The 15058-nt window shown below is 38.1% G+C and overlaps 1 protein-coding gene across 3 annotated transcripts in view; it reads right to left on the bottom strand.

Moving 5' to 3' along the window:
- Positions 1-631: 631 nt before the first annotated feature.
- The window catches only part of PTCH1 (patched 1), a 72733-nt gene continuing 58306 nt past the window's right edge, over positions 632-15058 (bottom strand). For all 3 annotated transcript variants that reach the window (XM_071580670.1, XM_071580672.1, XM_071580671.1), the window contains 6 exons: positions 13609-13746; positions 11529-11671; positions 8582-8681; positions 7005-7259; positions 5416-5944; positions 632-3836 (listed from right to left, as the gene is read on the bottom strand). In XM_071580670.1, the coding sequence (XP_071436771.1) occupies positions 5417-5944; positions 7005-7259; positions 8582-8681; positions 11529-11671; positions 13609-13746 (1164 nt within the window). In that variant the 3' untranslated portion in view covers positions 632-3836; position 5416. The remainder of the gene's footprint in view (positions 3837-5415; positions 5945-7004; positions 7260-8581; positions 8682-11528; positions 11672-13608; positions 13747-15058) is intronic.

Below are 15058 nucleotides of genomic sequence, written 5' to 3'. Positions count from 1 at the left end.
GGTTTATGATACAAATTATTTCAGACATGTTGCTACTTACAACATTCACTCTGCTGCCTGCAGTAGCCTCTCCTCTTTGCCAAGCAGGGCACAGGAACCTGCACAATGGCTTGCAATTGCTAGCATGTTTCCTAGAAGGAGTTTGTCAAGAGGATTCCCTTCTTATGGAGGGCTGTAGTACTCAGAACTTCACATTTATTTATTTTTTTCTTCCACAAAGTGGAAATACCAGACTACTTCTCTAATCCAATTTAGGGAGCAAGCAGAGAGATGGGAAAAAGACAAAGAATTTCCTCCCACATTTAACCAGAAACCACCTGTACACAGCGTTTTAGCCAAGAGTTTGAAGTTTACACAAATTGTCCTGTTCAGAGTGAGACTGAAATGTATAATCCAGCCCTAAATCTATGCCCCAACATATAACAGAGGTAATAGACTCAAGTGACAAGGGCTAGCATGTTACAGTTTAGCCAGAGTGTCAGAAATGGCTCCTGCTGCAAAATGGGCAAATCTGAATCTCCCAAACATCCCAAATTCATCCTCCAGATAAGAATGATTGCATGATCGTAGTTTCACAGCTGACCAACAGTACATAAAGAAGCATTCCATAAACAACCAAATGCATAACCAGTCAGTTATATTTTTTTATTCATGTTAGAATTTCTATCAGTGTTTGAACATTAATATTTAGAGAGTTTGTACAATTTCCATTCAAAGTGTAAAATCAGAACCACACTAGATCACAAATGGTAGCTAAAACACAGTTCAGAATTGCATGAATATTCACACTCTCTGTCTCTTAACACTGTTAAACACTTTCTTTTCTCCAGGGGGTTTACAAGGAAAAGTGTGCACTGTAATTGTATCTCAGCAGTGTTCCAAAACATAATGGTATCATCATTACATATAAACTCTTTAAAAATATACTTCTGTCAAAAGACTTGATGACTAGTATGTACACTACAAAAATAAATTTTCATATAAATAAATTATATGGCATAATTTTATCTTTGTAACTGAAATGACACAAACCCACTCCTACCAAAACAGGCAGGAAATGAGACCCAGTTTGAATATTTTTTCCTTTTAACTCCTTACACTAAAAGCTACAACAAGTCCTTAATGTAAATGTTATATACTCTTTCCTATTTAACATTAGTAAGCACTCTATACAAATAAAAATCCATTAAACAGTAAAAACATAACTGTAATAGTGTTTCCAATAGAAATAAAATCCCTGCATCTTGTTTGTTATAAACTGGCATGACAAATACTGTAAGAAAAACATTCTTATTATACAAAAATATAAATATCACCCATGATTAAAAAAGTTAAAAAACAAAACCAAAACAAAATAAATGTTGCCAGCCACTGAGTTCTCTTGCCAATGTGACTATCGAAGAAGAAGGTCTACATTGTGCATGAAGCAGCAGACAAGCTCACCCACACACAAACATGTGGGAGACTTGGGCAGGGGCAGGTGAGAGATCCCACAGCTCACCCTGAGCCCCTTCCCTTCCAAGAAAGAGAAGGAAGCAAGGCAGCCTGTGGCATGGAGGGGGCAGCAGTGTCAGTGGGAGCCCTGCCAACCTCTGACACGGGAGCGCACACACGTGGTGGTTGAAGGCAGCTTCCAATTAATATCACAGAGTTTTGTTGCGGAGTTTGTATGATCTAAGGTTACTATGCTGCTAGTGCTAAGTTGGAGCCCCTTGTCTTTTTGTCATCAAGAGTTTTCACGTTAGACAGTGAACTGGACCAGTAGGCAGTTGTGACATTAACCCTTGGTGTGCACTGAAACAGTAGCTTATGTATTACAGGAATGACACCAGGCTCTCACCACCTGCTCTTCGAGTGTTCACATTGGAGATCTGTAAACAAGTGCCTCATATCAAAGTGTTTTCAAGTGAGAAAAAAAGGCATGGAAATTTGTGCATTCTAATTATCCCCATTCATTATGCTGGCAAGACAGACTCCCTGAAGCCACTGGAGAAAAACACTTTCCCATCAAAGAATTGGCCACTGCTGTTTAGATGAAGAAAAGCCTCACCACTGCTGTGTTTAGAAACTGAATATTGGTTGTGTTTGGCTCTGTATACACAACTGAACATCCACCTGCTCTAAAAAACAGCTTGGAGAAGGGCAGGAAAAAAGATGAAAAATAGGATAGAGATAATGAAAACTTCTGTTTCATTATTTTACATTAAGGTTCTCTGTTCTCAAGGTTTGTTTACAATTGGAACACAGACTGTAGTGTTTTTCCAGACCCTTCACCTTCAGCAATCCCCTTTTAGTTTAAAAATATAGTACAAAAAGCTAAATTAGTTCCGCAAAGAGATCCCAGTTTAGCTGTGTTAATTAAAAGTGCCAATGCAGCATGGGAAAACACAAACAACAGAGAAATGAACATCCCAGGAGTTATGTGTCATTACCATCCTGGACCTACCAGAAAGCCATTTATATTGAAAAAGTGAATATACTTTTCTTTTAATCCTTCCATTTGATTTTTATCACTTAGTATTAACTCCTTCCTGCCATGAAAATAAGGTGACCAAAGATCCTGCTTTTGATGCTGTAACAACATAGCTGAGTTGTGGGTTGCCATCAAACAACTCATTATCCAGCTTCTAATGCCACTCATGGTTAACAGTATCTAAGTAAGGCAGATCCTGGTTTTATTTCTATAACCACCAGCACCTCTCAATATCCAGCACCTTTGGAAGTAAAAAAATTATGGTTATAGTCTTGCACTTACCTGGCACCTTTTGCAAGAACCAAAAAAAAGCAACCAAAACCAAAAAAATAAACAAAAAACGAAAACCATCAAAGCACTATACAAACAGTAATTAAGCCCCACAACATTCCTGGGAGGTAGGTAAGTGTAATTATAACCATTTTACAGAATGAGAAACTGAGGCATGGGAAGTGACTTGACCAAAGTCATATGAACCAAGTCATTAGAGCCTCGGAGACTGAAACACAACCCCAAACCTCAATCCCCTGTCTTCTCTTTTATTTCAGTTGGGCCTTTGATGATGGCAGTCTACGGTGTATATGTTGGTAAACACCAACACAGTTTTCACTAGAGCCTACTTACAGGGAAAGCCGGACTCACATCAGCATCAGTGGGTTTGTAAGCCCAGTAAGTGTTAAAATACAGTAAAAGAGAAACTACAGTACATCAGGAACATACACACAAAAGCATGCATATTTCCAGATGCACACATGGATACATACAGCAAAACAAAAACTGCACATACCTAACCCTATTTAAGCCTCCCAGATTAACTTGCTTTTCTTCATATCTGCTTATCTTAAAAATTATCACGCATAGCGTGTTAGAAAGTTAACAGTAATTCCATACTACCACAGGGTTGTGATAAGCAAATTTAAAATATTTTAACCAGGCATGTACCTTTAAAAAAATCCTATTACATAAGCAATATTTGCATAGAATTATACAAGTAAATTATAAAATATTTAAGCAGCAGCAACTTACGCTGAAAATTTAGAACTAGATCAAGCTTAGTTGTGGCACAGACATCAATGTACAAAAAGTACAAAGCGCACACAATATTGTCCCCATTCTATTGCCCAGAGGCAAAGTACTCCAGATTATACTACTTTACATTGTTCTTTTGTATATTACATAAGTGTACATCTTTTAAATACTTAAAAGAAATATATAACAAAATAATACAATAGGTTACAGTAACAGTGAATTGTTGTCCTGATGCAGCATGTCCTTCTCTACAACTTCAAGCAGTTTTTCTCTTCAAGCAGTTCTAGAAATACAGTTTTCCATCTTTGGCCTCTTCTTTGCTTCAGTTATTACCCTGTACAAATAAAGAGAGAAATAAAAACAAACATTCATTAGAGTTCAAGAAAAACAAACAAATCAAGCTAACCCAACTCATCGCATGACTCTTGTGGTTACAGGTAGCAGTCAGGAAACACTGGCTCTGCTTGCATCTCAGTCATTAATTTCCTGGTAAAGAAATACTGATGCCAATTAAAAAAATGCAGACACTTTTATTTTTAAGTTCACAGTTTTATCACCTGTAACAAATTCAGTCAAAATGAATGAACACTTGAAGCAGAAATATGCTACATTGAATGCTGCACACATTTTAGAATCTCATCACACACTTCAGCTTGAAAAAGCTGAGGCCAAGTATTTCCTTATTCTGTAGATACTATTTTTAGATCACAGAGTTAGAGACATTCATGTCTATTAGGACTTTGGAATGTTTGGAGAGATGTTTCATAAATCAGAAGGTGATTTTATGATGAGTTATCATAAAAATTTCCATCAAAACTCTTTGTGTGTGGGTGTGCACACATATGCACACATGTGAAAATAGATCTACAACCAAAATAAAATTAGTTCCTCTGCTCAGACTATGTCTGTCACTGAAAACCTCGGACAAGCAAAGAGAAAAAGCAGGGATCTACAGCTAAGTAACTGTTCTAACAGTTTCTTTTTCCCACGCAAGAGAAAAACAGTGTAAAAATAGTGAGAAATAGTTTTTCAAGCAAAAGCCTCAAAAAGCTTTCAGGGTAAAAACTCAGTGCTCTTCTCAGCTTCAAAGTACTTCCTATAAAAGTAATGGAAAACTAAAAAATACCTGCTTCTCCTGCCAGCCTAAAGGCAGACAATGATTTGGGTATCTATTGTTCCATTAGAATACATTAAATGCCCTGTTAGGTCAGCTTTAACCCATGCATATTTGAAATATCCACTGCAGCTGCCACAGCGAGGCAGAGGTTGGCCCATAGACACCTACAGTGTGGATGGGTCTCTGAAGACCCCCCAAAGAGCAGCAGACACCCTGCTGTACAGCACTGCAGTAGGCATGGTAGGACTTCCCACTTCGCACTCAGCTCATCTTCCAGAGGGATTCAGTCCTCATCATGTGCTTCAGGTTCTTTAACAGACCATATTATTGAAGACAGGACAACTCTTGAAGTAGTTAGCAATTTACATTCTCCTAGGCAATGTCATTCTGCACGGTATGTTAGAGCATTCCTGATTCAGGGTTCAGAAGACAGGACCTATCAACGGTAAATGCAGTCACAGAGCTCTGAAGATGTTGCACAACACCTCTGCTTCACTTTCCTCACCTGATAAACTTGGACTATACGATGTACTTATCCACTTTGCAAGGCTCTAGGAAGTAGTTCATGTCTAAACCCATTGTAACTTCTCAGTGTTGGAGAGTACTATCTTAGCCAACCTCATGTCTAGTGCAAAATGTACTATATTTATGGTCAGCAGATTTAAGATGATCAGCGACCTATTAAGTAGTGCTACCTAAAGGAAAGCTACCTCAGAGACTTTTACTTTTCCTCTTTCTTTTGACCATACTATTGCCTGACACAGGCAAAATTTGCACTTACATGTGATAGACCTACCTTACTGTGAGCTGTTGCCAGGTATCCTTTCCTCACATTCAACATCTTGTAGTTCTATAACTTCTACTTTAGAATTTCTTCTTTCACACCGCACATTAAAAGGCACGTGGGGGTCCTCAAATGGCCCATGGTCAGCTTCATGGTGTCCCTCATAGGACGGGAAGCTCCCTCCCCGAGAGCTGTGGCCGTGCACAGTGGGGTGGACAGCAACAGTCACTGAAGCTGAGGCAGTCACAGTAGTGATAGGCTGGCAGTAGGCTGGTCCTGCAGCGCCCGCGGCCCCGAACGCCGGGGTTCTCAGGTTGTGAGAACGAGCCTTGTGGCCCAAGCGATCCCTATTGCTTGGTCCTGAATGCCCTTCAGTAGAAATTTCAAAAGCATCCCTGCGTGGGCGGTAAGGAGGGGGTCGCAGCCCTTCCCTTGCTTCAGATTTGGGTTCTCTGCCCTGGCGCCATGCCTGCTGTGTGCTGGACTCTGGATGCAACTGCGATCTGGGACTTGACTCGTGCCTTGCTTCTGGCTGAACCACCTGAAAGAGAGATTCACATTTATGTCTCTGACAAACCAAAGCAAACCAATCCTACACTTGCTTATATTTTATACTGAGAATAAATATAATAATGCTCTAACTCTACAAAGGTAATGCTGTGGAGTCTGCTAATTGATTTTTCTGCGTTTTTTGCCTGAAGTTATTAAAACAAGGAAAGAATATCTTCAGAAAAACACAGGATGACAGCTGAAAACATTATTGTAAGCTTCCTACATGTTGGTCCGTCTTTTCAAAGGGATGGATGACAAGCACTTGATCTTAACTCGCTCAACAAGCAGAATTGCTGGCATTTGGAAAAGGGTCTCTTCCATGCAGGGAACATACATAGGATGTTAGTAGTGTAGTTTGTATAGACTGTTGGAATCTGTTTTCTGATTTCCATAAAAAGCGTGAAGCGCAGCAGCCACATCAGTCAATAAACCGTGACCAACTTCAAATGTGGCTATGCTTGTACCTATTTCTAGGCCTCTGCTGAACAAAACCAGATCCACATTGCAGCTCAGCATGCAACATCAGCAGGGGTAGGAGACAGAGGTTTTTAACTTTCCTTTGAAATCGCAATTATGCCAACCCAATAGCAAGATGCAACAAGGCCCAAGATTTGGTACAAAGCTTAACTGCTTTCTTCTGGCTCTATTAATCTTCCTCCCCAAAATGTGCTGTCACAGATAGTGATCCACAAGGAGCTGTGTGAAAGAGGTCAGGATCTTGTAATGTCTCCCTGCTCTCTCTCTGAAAACAGTCATCAAACAGACTGAGAGCTCTCTCTTGTGGCTGGTACCAATACAATGTAACAGCAATTATACATACCAAAGACCTCTGCTTTCCTACCACCACTTTACCCCCAACTTGAAGGTACAGGAGAGGATGAGGAAAGCCTTTGCTACTTGCTTACGAGTTTTGGCACAAAGTCACAAACCACAATCAGTGAGAAGTATGAAAGGTTTTCCATGAAAATAAATATATTTAAATATATAAAAAAACTCAGAACAACAATACTCTTCTCATCTTCCTCCCAGTCCATATGAAAGTTACTTACAGTGGATCTTGCAAAGAGAGGATTCTCAGTGGCTTCCACTATTACTTGATGGAGTGGTGCCCCAGGGCTGCAAGTGGCCTCATACTGATGAAGCTCTTCACTGATGCCGGACACTGTGGTTTGAGAGCTGTACTCTGAGTCAGAGGAATCCGAAGCATGATTTGTGTGCCCAGGTGGCAGTGCAAACCTCACAATACTGGGGGGTGGCTCAGGAGATGGTGTGGGCAATCTGTTATGTCCATTGGCTGGAGAAACCTGGTAACAGCAACACCTTTAGTAATATTCAGCTAGCATTACCCTTTTCATCATTAGTGCTTAACACAAATGTTCTGTCAAATACACTCTCCCATGCCACAACAACCTTAGCACTAGTTTTCTGGTGAATGTTTGTACTGAATCGAATAAAAAATCAGTAAAAGAAAAAAAGGTATGATCTCCATCTGTGGACATTCATGTAAACAGGATTACACAGATTCTTCCATCACTGTCTCAGGAAATGCAGCTATGTGCATGCATGCATGCATGCACTTGATCTTAATATATAAGAAAATAAAAATAATATGTGGGCTACCCTGTCCCTTCAGCAAGCATTAAGAGTGATTTTGTAAAATGACCTCAAATGTGTAGGTATAGCATGATTCACCATCTATTTGTAAAGAGAGATGGCTACACATATCTTAGCAATATATATGGTAATAACATATACAGATACATTGTTTGAGTAAGGGACAGGTCATATATACTGTTAGACATTAACAGATTACATATTGTCGTCAAAAGTGTTTGAATAACATTAAAAGAACTCAAACACTTCTGAAATATACCTGTGAAATACAGAAATGTGAAACAGCACACGGATTCTACTAAGATGTGATAAAGATATCCCTGTGTAACACAGTAATTGTATTAATGACAGAATAGGTAACGAATGATCAACAACCAAATATAAATTTGGTATTTCTGAATTTTTGTATCCGGTCTTGGGTTTTGTACTGTAAAGTTATCAAAATCTAAGTGAATCCACTCCTCAAAAATGCTACTTGAGGCAGGAGAATGCAGCAGGAAGTGGTGACTGGACAGCAGGGGCCTTCTGGCACACCAATCACAGTTATTAAGGTGTGGTCTGTGGACCACCACTGTGTATGCTGGTCCACACAGGCCTCCCTGGTGGTCTGCTCAGTTAAACATTTGGGAGAATGCAACAGAGGCAACGAGGTAGGAAATAAGAAGGTATGTGTATAAAACAAAATGTCTTTTGCAAAAGATTGGGGGTAACCTTTATGTTACAAACTTGTTTGCATATCGGATGCTTTTAAAAGAACTAATAATACTACACTGGGTTTGCTGATTGCAGCCCCTAAAAGAAGAGTTATTAAAAAAAGCTTGAAATATAGAGTAACATACATCAACATAACAAACAGCGTTTTTATTTAAAAAAAAAGAACAACAAAATAAAACCTAGAGCAACACACTGAATCCAAGAGAATTTAAAAAATAGTTTATAAAAAATGGGGATGATTGAGTGGGACAGGGGTGCAGACATAGTATTTCTTCTGTTCACCATTAATTTTACTGACCTCAGGGTATGGTCCAAAGAATGAAAGAAGAACAGGAAGCAGCACCAATCCATTGAGAACTCCCAGAATGGTTAAGATTGCCAAAACAGCAAAGAAATACCTAAAGTACAGTTTAAGATGTTGAGAAAGAGAATAGCCACAAATGCTGTTAGAAATAAGGGATTACAAATTATTCCTACATATATTAAAATAATATATATACTACATTAACTAACATATTACGAACATTGCAGTAAATAATTATATCACTTCCACACACAGATATAGGGGGTTTTACCTTTTGAATTAGAGAGGCTACATTCCCCAAAGTGTTAGTTGAGAAAGGAAAGAAAAAAATTTCATTTGTTAATTTTCCAGAATCTGGAAGCATGTAATGTTATTTATGAATGTGTAACACAAACACAAAAATATGGAATGTGCAGGGAATAGCTGAATGGACTGAAAGCACAAGTACAATGAAAAGGGGCCCCCATTAGTGAAAACCCAGCAGAAGCAAACAAATGAAGTGAAGGGTGTAGAATTTAAACAATTTAGTCTAGAAGGAAAAGAAGCCCTCTTCTCCCAGCAGTTAATCCACTGTGAAATGCTTCTGCAACTTACAGAAGACTGTCTAATTAAATCTACAGTATATCAGGTAAGGGTTTTCCTTGCCATTCATTAATCACAACTTAAGGCCTAGAATCCTGTGAGTTCCAGTTTTACCAAATAGCTTGAATTGCAACCCTTTTACAACACAGGAACCCGCTTTCTGCAAAGAAAATGCCCATTCTATAGTAAGCTTCAGCATTGTACTGAGTAAGAGTGCTCCACAATGGCAGAGCTGCATTGCAGGCTAATCTTTTGTTGAACAATTTAGCATCTCTGAATACTCTTGTTTTGCGTCATCCAATTCAAACATAAAGGCTGAAATACTATGGAAGAAGAGAAAAGTGCACAAGTAGTTGTCCTTTCCCACCACTGAGGGCTAAGGTCTGGGATCCTTCATGAATACCAAGGTAAACCTGTCATTAAAAGGAAAGCCTTGCTAGTTCATATTCGGCACAGCTGGGGCTCAGACTAAACTTAAGGATGCATTGTAACTAATGATTTCAAAGACTCAGTCTTGGTAAATTCCTGGAGGAGAAGGCAAAGGAGAAGAACAGAGGGCAAGTTTGCTGCTAATGGGTCTGCTGATTACATTGTCTAGCTGGCAACAAACTTTACTGCCTCCCTGTTTTCACATCTGATCAAATGTATCAGACTCCTGTAAAACTATAAATATCCTGCTATTGTAAACATTTGGGAATTTCTGATCTGCATTAGCAAAAACCAGCAAGCCAATCTCCTCTACTAATATAAACCACCAGAACTTTATACTGGGATAAAGATCAGCAACAGACATTAAAAACATTTGCATCTCATCCATCTAGTGTTAGAATAAACAGGAGGATTATAGCTTTCACCATTTGGTGTATACAATGTCTGTTAATTTACTTAATCTTCCACATTGCTGGACTAATCTATCGTTTTCCGGAAGTTTGGGATCTTTTTTGCCCACTATAACAATACTCAGCTCCCCATAGTTTATTTTATTTTATTTTTTAAGCAAGGCAAACTGAAGTCAGATTGTGCTACAAAATGAGAAACCAATGGCCAAAAAAAGTAAAATAGCATTAGTTGAAAAGTTGAAAGGCTCATTTTATAAACTGAGAGAACATCCAATCCAAATTTGGTGTGAAGTGTTGCTATAATCTTCCATTTGCTATGACACAAAAATATGCTTGCCAAAATCTTGTCCATTAAGTAGGAAAGTAGCACACCAAATATACCCCTGTAAATTCAGTTAAATCTATCAGTAACCTACATGTCAAAAAGTTCCAACCTTTACAAGATCAGGTCCTAAAAGAGTAATTCTACCTCTTCAATACCAATACAATAAAAAATACTGACTTGCAAAAAATGTATTTCAGGGCATGCAGTATCTGTAAAGTAATAATTCTCATGTAGGTTTTATGAGCTCTAACTGCAACCTGCCTGTTTTCTTCAAATCTCATTCATACATAAACAAAAACCTTGATGAGAGTTAGCAGTCATTCTCTCAGTTTCTGCCCCTGATATTTTGTTGTTCTTGTTGTCAAATGGATGTCAGTTAAGTCTAGCAATCTATCCAGCTTATGTCTACCTAAGTAGCTAAGCCATCTTTGAGAGCATTTTTATTTGGCCCAGTCCTACCTCAGCTCCATTTTGGAGCTTGGATTAATTTTTTTGTGTGTGCTGTATTTTACCACAAAGAGCTTGTGTTACTGCTAAGATTAGTCATTTTGCAGAGCTCTACAGGTTGTTTGGAATGGAATAGGATCTGTTTCATTGACTTCTCAAATCCCCCTCAGAGAAAAACTTGTTTTCCTCTTTACTTGACAAATTCACATTCTTCATTAAATTCACAAGAAACAGACTACTTATGGTTCTAAACAGAAGGGCCTTCAGGCTTTGCTGTACAAAATTTTAGTATGAAGTTCACAATGATAGAAGAGAAAGGCCTTGAGAGAGTCACTTGCAGCACAGCTGAATGTTTGTAGGTTCACATGTCCTTTGCATGCAAATTCTTATACATACAAGAAGTCTGGAGCACCCCAGTGTTAAAGGTCAGACCCAGCTAATACTGGACAACATTAAATGCTTTGAACTAACTCAATCCAGAATTAGCAAACATTCTAAAGAGGGACATTTTTGCATTCTTTCATCCCAAGTGTCAGATTTTCCTGGAACAGATTTTAATGTCAGCAATGGAAACACTACTATGTCTAGCATGTAACAAAGAGTTAATAAAACAGAGGGAAAGCAGGACCATGATGTAAGCATGTTTGACACACCATGCGTAGTAATAAAATGACACATTCATCAAAGTGATTAAAAATTAAAAGCATATTTGTTTTTATTTTAAAAGAAAAACACACAAATGCCTTACCTGACAATAAAATCAAACTCTGATCCTGCAAGCATTAACACCCCAAGCAGAGTGGACACAGCCCCATCCAGCACAGGTGCAAACATGTGTTCCAATGCTAGGACAGCCCTACAGTTCCTGTCTCCTATGGCAGTTAAAAAAGCCTGTAAAACAAAGAAGTCTGTTTCTTAGATACATAAAATTTCCCAAAAGCCTCTCTCATAGTATGCACAGTTTTCCATGAGTTCATTATCCCAAACTACAATTTATCAAAGTTATCTCTGTAGCTGAAGAAAAGCCTGGTCCTGTAGTCATACCACATAACTGCTGCTGGAGTCACACAACCAGAGTAAGCATTGATGACAGAGTCAGACCATAGTAGTAATTTTGGAAGCAATGCCTGCTTGCATGAGTAGCCTTTTGTCTCCAGCTTTGCATACTTCCACCTGCAAAGAATTCATGTCAAAGTGAAAGCGCTTCAGGCGTCAAAATTGCAGGGCTACTCCTCTCATTCTCATGGAGCCAATAGCTTCCATAACTTTTTTTCACACTTCTTTTAACACTTCTATTTCACTCAAAATTAAGCTTTTTTGCAACTTCTACTACTTCAGGTCTAGCAGGTCTACACACACAAAATTATCTTAGGAACAGTGCTGCACATGGTAGTGCCTGAGCAAGACTATGACCAGTGAAGTGTCTTTATCCCTCCAGCTTCTTAGTGAGCAAGCCATATAAAGAACACTGAAAATCTGTTGTTTGTTATGAATTTGTTTACTCTGTGTATGATGCAATGGCTTAACAAAACAAGAACCTGGCTGATCTTCTTCCTGTGATTTTTAAGGGCTCTCTTTGTCAAATTCTCTACTGTCTATTAAGATATGAGCTGAAGCAGTTATTTCCTCTCAGTCCTGGAATTTAAGTGTCTCTTTTCTAGAATTTGCAGAATTGAAAAAGAACCAGGGTCGCAATTCACAAACGATAGCAGAGAACTGACCCACATGTGGACTGTGAATCATTCTTAAAATCAATTAAATTCTGTATCAACAGTTCCAGCATTGTCCTTTTTTTAATGCAACACTAATTTGACTGCTTATTTGTTTCCAAGTTTTTGACTCCAGTTTCAACATGAGAAAACCACTATTTTTAGTTTGCTTGGCATTTTACCTTCAGCCACAGGTAACTTGTAATGCCCTGCAAATTAAATTAGTTTCTTCCCCTTTACAAAAAACTGTTTTGTCCTTTTTATTTCAGTTTTTCTCTTTTAAGTCTTCAATTCTAAGAAGCTGTATTTCATTCTTTCTCTTCTACACCATTAGTTTTTTATGCTTCTCGTACTATTCCAAGTCTTAGCAAACTCATTTACCTCCAAAAGCTTAACCATCTAGCAGCAGAGGAAAAAAGAAGTCATCACTTCAGGGATCCGGTTCCTTCTCTTTAACTCTACATTACATCCTCTATGATTTTTCTTAAATTTTTTCTTTTCAGCCTGCTATTTTATGTGCCCTAACTCTGCACACCATCTATATCAGTAGATAAACAGTAGAAAACTGTTTTCCTACAGACTGCATGTTTGTGACCACTATTAAAAGTCCATGGCTTCTGAAAAGAAGGTGCAGATTTTACAAAGGGAAAACCAATCCAAATATGTTCACATTCTTGTGGTGCAGAAGTATTAAATGACACTATATCTGATTTTGAAAATCTTCTTTAAAGGCTTCTCTTTCACAAGATATACAATCTACAGGCAAAAGGGAACAAAAAGCTACATAGCACGAGGCAACAACAGTAAGGCTGCAGACAAGGATCACGAGAGTCTGGACTGAAGTAAGGTGATTTAAGATCTCTGTTTTGTCTAAAAATTACATTAATCAGACAACTAGGTATCACAGGTAATGTATCCTCTCATTTCCTGGGAGACTGACTCAGCAGTTAGGAACTACTTCATCAAGATCAACTTCATTCAATGAAGACAACAGAAAGGTATACAAAACTGTGACCATATTGGTTCTGAGAATCACGATACTGACAGGAGACTAAGTAAGGATTTGTGATCTGAATATTGCTTCCATTTTATTTTAAAATGTTTCTTGATTTTACATACCAAAGCAACATGAACAGTGAATTCCACGCCAATGCCAACCGAAGCAATCAGGATAACCACAGGCACTGCACTCAGCTTTATTCCAATCAGACCCATCATGCCAAACAGCTCCACAGTCATCAGAGCCAGCACCACCACCTAGATGATTTCAAACATCTGTTAGTAACTTCTTATACTCCAGACAAATGAAGAGAAAGACATTTCAAAATACCGTGACTATAAGACACAATCCTCAAAGTCATCCTGTATCCCCAAAGATAAGCTGCTTTTACTTGTTTCATTGTGCTCAACGGCAATAAACTGCAGAAGAGCCAGTCTAAATTACACTACTAAGAACCAGTTAACAGATCAAGCATCAGTTTTTCTTGGTTACAAACTATCAGTGATCTGAAAAAACATTTTTTCCTCCTTATCATGGATACCTCCAAAAACATAAATTTTTCTCTTTTCCACCTGTCTCTCAGACAATCCTTCCAGAAAAAGTAACTTTCAACTACCTGGACTTGAACTCTTTTTTGCATAACTGCAAATGTAAGTGAGAATGGCTTTTCAGTATATTAAAGCCCAGAAGAAAGCAAATGCCATAATCAGCTGACAAGTTGCAGGTTACAGAGGGGTGATCTGAACTTTTAAGATATTTGGGGGGATTGACATGAACAAAATGAACAGTCAGATCTAAGGGATAGGTTTTATTTTTCTTTCATTACCCTGTAAAAAACAAATTGAGGAAAAGGGAGGGGAGGAAATCTGGAGAACCAACTTTAAAAGTTGCTAAAGCCAAGCAGCAAAAAAAAGATAGACATACTTATTAAAGCAATGGTGAACTCTGAAAATAAGTGCCTTTTCCAAGGGAAAAAAGTATGCACTACAATAAATGACTTTATAAGTTAATGAATCAAGCATAATAACATAAATTGCTTGATTAAGTGCTATGAAAAATATTCTAGACTAAACATTTACCTTTTAACATACCTGTCACATAAATGTACATTACAAAAACTAGTAACCGTTTTATGCTTTTCTACTTTTGGCGTTTTATAAACCATACAATAGTTTATGGAATTTAAACATAGGAACATCATCATTCAATTTAACTTCAACATTTACTGAGAGGCTTATGGTGCCTTGCAGAAAGCATAGAGGGGTATTCTCTTTAGTTTATAGTTTTATGCTCTTTCTTCCTTGATAGTTCAGTTACACTCTTTCCACAGCATGTACTGTACAACATAACCATTTCAGTTTTTTCCAGAAAGGCTGCATTCAGAAATCAGTGGGAAAATTTATGGACAAGTAAGTCGGAAGCAACTACTCTGAAAAAGAACTATGTCTGACAAAAAGGGAGAAGGAATATAGAATTAGAAACTACTTTAATGAAGTTCTTAATTTTCCTCTGTGCCTTTATTTCTCATGTTAGCATGCATTTGGTCAAGGGCAAAAGTTTATGTACCTT

This window comes from Pithys albifrons, chromosome Z (assembly GCF_047495875.1).
Source record: "Pithys albifrons albifrons isolate INPA30051 chromosome Z, PitAlb_v1, whole genome shotgun sequence".
NCBI lineage: Eukaryota > Metazoa > Chordata > Aves > Passeriformes > Thamnophilidae > Pithys > Pithys albifrons.
The sequence above is the reverse complement of the archived record's forward strand: the minus strand, read 5'-3'. Positions and strand labels throughout refer to the sequence as shown.